The following is a 7,178-nucleotide window of genomic DNA, read 5'->3' on the forward strand; positions in this document are numbered from 1 at the left end:
GGCCCTACACCGTAATTTGCTGGCGTGCGAAGTCGCACTTCGACGAGTTTAATTGAAGGCCTGCAGTGCGAAATATGTCGAGAACAGCTGACAAACGCTGAAGGTGGGTCTCAAATGTTGGGGAATATACAACGACATCGTCAAGATAACAAAGACATGTTGACCATTTGAACCCTTGTAGCAGAGAGTCCATCATACGCTCGAACGTGGCTGGGGCGTTGCATAAGCCCAAACGGCATGACCTTGAACTGATATAGGCCGTCTGGAGTTACAAACGCAGTACCTTTTTGGTCTTTTTCGACGACAGCAATTTGTCAGTAGCCAGAACGTAGTCTGTTGAAGAAAAGTATCGGGCGCCGTGGAGACAATCGAGAGCATCATCAATGCGGGGTAAAAGGTAAACGTCCTTTTTCGTGATTCTATTCAGATGGCGGTAATCCACGCAGAAGCGCCACGTGCCGTCTTTCTTTTTAACAAGCACAACTGGGGACGCCCAAGGGCTCGAAGAGGCTTCAATAATTCCTTTGTCTAGCATCTTGCCGACTTCTTGTTGAATTACTTCACGCTCGGTCGCAGACACCCGGTATGGTCGCCGATGGATGGGTGAGAATCACCTGTGTTAATGCGGTGCTTGATGAGTGAAGTCTGGTCGAGTGGACGGCTGTCTATGTCGAATACGTCGCGGTATGAAGCCAGAATATGTTCGGTTAGAGGCCATGGTTACGATGGAGTGTGGGACAGTAATGTCGCGCACCAAGAGAACATCAGGAATCGGCGTCACTATATAATCACCGTCAAGAACAGGAGAGGATGTTGCCAATTCAACGAATGTGAAAGCTTTAGGTGGTATCCGGAAGAAGTCAGTGGTGCACAAGCTGTTCGGGAGTTCAGGGTGAGAATCCAGGAGAATCAGGAGAAGAGGAAGTTCTAAGCAGAGAGTACCGGTGGCTCAATCGATGAGGGCATAATGCGTCGATAGGAAGTCCGGGCCGTAGATTAGGTCGTGAGGGCAATTTTCAAGCACCGTAAATAAAACGGGGACATGACGGCAGGCAATACTAACGCGAGCGGTACACATTCCAGTGCTGGCCACAGTTCCACCATCAGCGACACGGAGGGCTTTAGTTGCTGCAGGCGTCAGGACTTTTTTGAGCAGGTGAGACGTCCCTCGCTACGCCACCGATTACCAAAGAGAGGGAAGACCACTCAACCCCTTTTTATCCGGTTCCCTCTTAGATACGTGTCTCAAACACTTTTCACATACAGGGATTCGTGCTGGTGCCGGGTAGTAAAAGACGCTACGACCTGTTTCTGTTTACTGATTCATTTAATTTATTATTAACTTAAAACATCGTATACCGCATACATTAACCACTACACAAAATTATAACACATGATTTGGACATTTGCGACATTGGACACAGGGCAGGCACATAAAGAAAGTAACTAACAATACAAGGGTATGCATATAAAAAAAACACACGACGACACAAATGATGACATTATCAATTATTAAAACCGTGCAATGTCTCAATATGCTGCATCTTTTCCCGCAAAGCTCGTTTAAGTAAGGGACGTGAAGTTCGTCTCATAGAATGTCCACGTAGTCGGGGCCTCGGAGTTGGCTGCTTGAATCGGGGCCGAAGGTTGGTTCTTGGCGTCGAGGTTTGATCTGTCCAATTCGTCAGCGTCTTCATCGTCTTCGTTATCGTCGCCTACGTCGTGCCTCTCAGTGATTTCCATCTTAGCTTCTCTACCATCTCGAGCTCATCGCATCGTCTCTCTGACTCCCTGGTATCGTCTCGTAGTCCCTTTTTGTAGGACCCGACTCCGCCCTACCGGGGCACCAAACCAATCGCCACTATCGACGTGGCATATTTTCTTGTCAGTCAGAGTGTATCATCTTCGACGGCCGCCCCCGCGGCCCACACCAGTAGAAAACCCTCTCCCAAACAAGGCCGAGCAAGTAACAATGTACAAACTCAAGCCTCAGAGAGAGAGATGGGAGAGCTGTCCCAAGACACTTTAATTACGGGCGAACAATGGTCCCGATGCTTTCGACAAAGTGCGTCGCCTGTAATGGCCAACGTCCGGAGTTTGCAGTGTTGTGCCGAAAAGCTTTCGATCGAACTAATTTCCCTGGTTTATGGTACTTGATGAGCCGATGTCCAAAACGAGTCTCGACGTCTCCATGCTGCTCGGTGTCTCCCGCGAAATTCTCCGTAGCCGCCGCTTCTTCGTCATTCAACGCCGCGGCTGGCCATCTGCGCAGAACGCAGTAATGAGTTCTGGAGCCACGCAGGCTGACAGAAGTCAGACCGGACCCGGCACAGGCGCTGTGGCAGGGTCGCATTCCCCGAACCAACAAAAGGTGCTCTGCTGCTCCCCCATGCCACAAATCTGAAGGGTGTGCACAAATTACCTCCACCGTACACTGTCTGTAGACGACAAGGCGCCGCCCGGTCCTCGTGTTTGCGTGGGGGGGAAGGGCGAGAACAGTAGAAATAATCCTTCCAGGTACTCCACTCCGGAATGCCCATTCGTTACACCGAAGGTTTTCTTTTTCTTTTTTTTTTGCGTGGGTTTAAGAAACGAGCGAAAAAATCTTGAAAGACCGGGGTTCAGTTCGTGTTTGCGGGGACGTCACACAGGCAACACGGATGAGCACTCATTATAGACACTTGAGCTCCGGTATCGACTAACGCCGTCAAAGAAATATCGTCCACATACACCTCAATCAAGTTCGTATCAGTGGGGAGCGTCAGCGGAGGATTTGGATCACTCGCAATTGATCCAGCACTACCTCCCGGAGCTGCATGATCTATTTTTCCGTCCGAGAGGATCCACAGTTGACCAGTGACGGATAGCGGCGTGGTTGGGGCGATGGAGAACGGCGGCGTTGAGGTGACAGCGAACGAGCGGTGGAGCGGCTGTTAGGAACGTCAGAAGAAGGGTACACATGACTGGGCGAATACCTACGGGAGTCCTCGTATGGTCGAGTAGAGCAAAATGGGCTCCAGTTTGAGGGCGTCCAAGTGCTGCGGCAGTAGCGGGAGATATGGCCAACTCGGTGGCAGCGGAAGCAGATCGGTTTGTCATCTGCAGTTTTCCATTCCGTCAGACTGCAGGATCGCGGAATAAAATGTAAGTCATGGCGTGGTGCCTTTGATGCCATTGGTCTGGAGGTGTGTCATGAGGCAGAGCAGGCCACAGGAATACCGAGCTTTGCGATTTCCAGCCTCACGACGGCTTGGATAACGGAGACCGCTGAAGGTGTTTGTGTGGCGCCATGGTCGAGCGGATGTGGAGGAAATGGTGCCGGACTTTGCGCCTCAAGCTCCCGTCGAACTATACGTGTCACACTGTCCTGCATGGGTGGTGCGGAACCGGGATCGGTGCAGGTTGATGTAACAGCCGTGTTTGGTAGCTGCGTAAACGAGGCAGAACACGTCGGCTTTTGGCCATTTCGATGCGGCATTCCTTAGTAATCATATCTACTGTCGTGACGTTGGTATACACAAGCAAATTGAAGGCGTCGTCTGCGATGCCCTTGAGAATGTGGCCTACCTTGTCACTCTCTGTCATTTGCTCGTCCACTTTCCGACACAACGCGAGCACGTCCTGTATGACATACAGGACATGCTCCTGTATAACATACAGGAGCACGTCCTGAGACATACGACTCAGTTGAGGACTGCGCACGAGTTCTTTTCGCGCTTCCATTTGGCGACCGGACGGGTCCCCAAAGAGGTCGCGTAGTCGCTCCTTGAAGATACCCCAGCTGGTGAGTTCGGTCTCATGAGCGTCGAACTAAACACGTGGGGTGCCGCCCAAGTGAAATATTACGTTGGCGAACATCATTGTATGGTCCGATCGGTGTGTCTGGCTAACACGCTCGTACATACATAGCCAGTATTCAACGTCGAGCGCAGGTTGTGCGAGAATGTACCAGGATCACGGGGGTGGGGCACCGTCAGGTATGTGGTGGCTGGAGCTACAGATGGAGATGCTGATGGGTTGTTATTGGTAGCCATCGTTGGAGAGGGACCAGTGCGGCCACTGCGAAGCTTTGTGGTGAGGAGGGCGAACGTTCCACCTCCACCAAATATGTTACGGAAAGGAAGAGACACCGTATCGAAGAGGCTGTGGGATATATGTATTTAAACCAGCGGTAATGGTGTGACCAGTTCACCAGCGAGTGAGCGGAGACCACCATTCGTCTTCGTCGTCAGGCACACACGCGCGCCTCCCCCTAGAATCTCGGTATGCATGCATGTAGCAATATTGTACTTTTTTATTGTAATACGCCAATAATTGGTATCGTGTATATAGAAAGTTTCATCCGATTCTTGAGAAAAAAGGCTCATCAGATGGTAGCTATTAGTACGCCTTTAGTACGTATAGTTGGCCTCACCCCCCAGTGGCGATTCGCGCAGCATGGAAGTGCTTCTGAACCTTGCGAACCATGTGGTCGGTCAGCAGCTTGACGTCATCGATCCGGTGGCAACGATCCTTCAGGTTCCGGAGAACCCGCCACACTTCCCCCCTAAAAAGATATTTGGAGACACACAATAATGAGAAAACTCCAAAGTTGCAAGTGTGGGTGTAAATATTATGGGTTGTTGTTTGGCACATGCACAACAGCTGTTCATATTCTGGTAAGAAAGCTCAACTGCAATGTTCCAGTCTTTTCCAGTACCAACATTGACGATATCATTATGTAGTGAAGCTGCACCATGTTTTTAGTAAATTTAGATAATACATTCTGCTGGACAGCAGGTTTCTTCCTGCATTTTTTTCTTAAATGTGTAAACGAGATATTGCTCTAAATGTCTGCAGCCATGAAAATGTTATCCAAGTGCTAAATATTTTAGACAAGAATCTGGCAGATAGTGGACAATTTAGGAATCGATTAGATTTAAAGCAGTCGGCAAGTACAGAGGTCTATCAATTATTTGACACTTTCAGGTGGTTCCTTGGGCAAATGGTGTGCATATCATGAGCTTCCCAGGCATGTCGACTACGTCTGCATGCCAAAGGACCGACATAATGTCGGCACTTATGTTTGTCAGTTTTATCCTACATAGGTGCACACTACGGTGCCATGGTCTGCATATGATAAGCAATGGATGGAGGTGGATTCGAGCAATGCTTGACTAAAGCTTGCAGAGTGAATATTTGTTACACAAGTAGATAGCCAACATTGCAATTACAATTGGTGTTTCCCCAACATAACGTTTGCAGAGGGCCTTTTCCTAAGCAGTACGAGGTGCTGGCATAGTTCTCAGGTACAATGATTGACCACGATACAGACTTCCCAGGTTTAATTCTGGCTTGAGCAGATATTTTTAGTTTTTGCTTTCATTGGGATGTTTCGTTCATAGATGCCATCGACACCAGATTATCCGCAACACAAGCTCTCTAGTAACACTACAGCTTCAAGGCCTTATTCTTGCTGTCCTTGGGTTGACATCGACTGTGAATCACCTGTGGTGCAAACCCATACACCGCGGGCCATGCTATGTGGCTATGTACAGTAAGGTCCACGTTTTGAGGGGACATGCGAGTGCATGGCCAGTGGTGTGCGGAGCGCCAACTGCTGGCGAGATTTTAAAATGTGGTGTACGTGCATTGGTTTATCAGAGTGGTGCATGCCACACATTATGTGCTACTTCTCCGCCCATGCAAACGGCTAGCGAGCCGTGGCCCTTCAGTTTTGCAGACTTGAAATCAGCTGATACCAAGCTGGCCTTCTTCCTCTTCTTTAATAAGCCAATATCTCATGATCGGAAAGGTTCGCTTAGAATGCTCGCTGCATCAGATTTCAACGGCTTCATAGATTTTTCGTCCTTGCTGGAAATCTTACAAGGTGGAGTGACAGCTAGATAAATTGCATTGCAAGAATAGAAACGGGAATAGTGCCTCTGGTCCGCTAAAAAATGTTAACATTTCCAAACATGCTTCACTTTAGTAATTTGAACCGTTTAAACACATTGTGTAGCAAACAACTCGAACAAACAGCTCATAAGCACGGGTTTTGCACGACACCGAAAGCAAAACACACACACCTGAGAAGCATGCAGAAACAACGGTAGTCAGGTACCAAGTGCCTGTACCAGGGAAGTATGAAGTCTCTGAAGACGAGATCAAATATTTCATTTATCTTCGCGTCAACCGTGCGCGAGAAGACGATGTGCTTGCTCTTGTCGTCCGCGCTGCGACTGTATTCCTTCATCTTTTCCTGCGGTTAGAATAGTGATGTGAGACGTCCGTTCAAGCCAATTTGCATGCACTACCTGCAGCACTTGCTTCAACAAATGGTTTCCCTCGTGTTCTTTCAAGAAGACGGGATACGGGTCGTCGGAGCCGAGCACACTGCGGCAACCGAGCACCACACCGAGCGACACCATGCCGACGTACATGAGTGCCACTCCCGCCGTCTCCAAGTGGCCGTAGTAGTGAGTCAACGCAGCAGCGATGCACACGGCGAATCCTCCCTGCAAAAACAGGGTACAGACGTCAGCCTCGGCTGGAGCAGGCCGCGCACGTTCGCTTCAGCATCCGTAATTACCTTGACCAGAAACGTTCCCATCGCTGCTTACTCCCAATTCTTTATCCTAGTCATCTGCAACGAAAACGTTGGTCTGTTTCTTTGCCGCAAACCGGGCAGTCGCACCATACCACAGAACACCTTTACACTACCATTTAGACCATAGGATGGTGCAATCAGTTGTGCAGAACACCTTGTGCAACGAAAATAAGAGTAGCGGTGGCGTTATGAACTAACTTATCCGACCTAGAGACGGCGCTGGTAGACCTATCATCATCATTGCGTTAGGGCAAATGAGGCGGCTGCTTTGGTAGCTGGAGCAGTGGGTCGTGGTGCGCGCTCGCAGGTTTATGGGCGTTTATTCGCTGCTATTGCGGGGTGGTATTCGCGCACACAACACCTTAACGTTACTATAAATATTTCTGCTATGCCGCCAGGTGACCGAGAGGCCTCAACTGACAAAAAACACGCCAAGCAAGTAAGCTTACATTGTTTATTGACAATCGTGAGTTCAGCAATATACATGTAAACAAGGAATACTGTCTCTCACAGAGTTGAACAATACATGGGAAAAAACAGTTATATTTATCTGTTTAATAAAATTACCCGGTGAAATTGTGCAACTTTT

General features: G+C 49.0%; 1 protein-coding gene across 8 annotated transcripts in view; it reads right to left on the reverse strand.

Annotated features, from left to right (window-relative positions):
• Positions 1-6,744, reverse strand: part of LOC119178350 (sorting nexin-25) — a 141,337-nt gene extending 134,593 nt beyond the window's left edge. For 3 of the 8 annotated variants that reach the window (XR_012888420.1, XM_075882291.1, XM_075882292.1), the window contains exons 1-4: positions 6,572-6,727; positions 6,297-6,497; positions 6,069-6,241; positions 4,415-4,546 (exon numbers count right to left, since the gene is read on the reverse strand). Coding sequence is in view for 6 of the 8 variants with exons in the window: in XM_075882291.1 (XP_075738406.1) it covers positions 4,415-4,546; positions 6,069-6,241; positions 6,297-6,497; positions 6,572-6,592 (527 nt within the window). In the remaining 2 variants the exon portion in view is untranslated. Of the gene's footprint in view, positions 1-4,414; positions 4,547-6,068; positions 6,242-6,296; positions 6,498-6,571 lie in introns of all 8 variants that reach the window. The other 5 variants (XR_012888422.1, XM_037429544.2, XM_075882289.1 and 2 more) reach the window with 4 other exon arrangements.
• Positions 6,745-7,178: the final 434 nt, after the last annotated feature.

This window comes from Rhipicephalus microplus, chromosome 2 (genome assembly GCF_043290135.1).
Source record: "Rhipicephalus microplus isolate Deutch F79 chromosome 2, USDA_Rmic, whole genome shotgun sequence".
Taxonomy (NCBI): domain Eukaryota; kingdom Metazoa; phylum Arthropoda; class Arachnida; order Ixodida; family Ixodidae; genus Rhipicephalus; species Rhipicephalus microplus.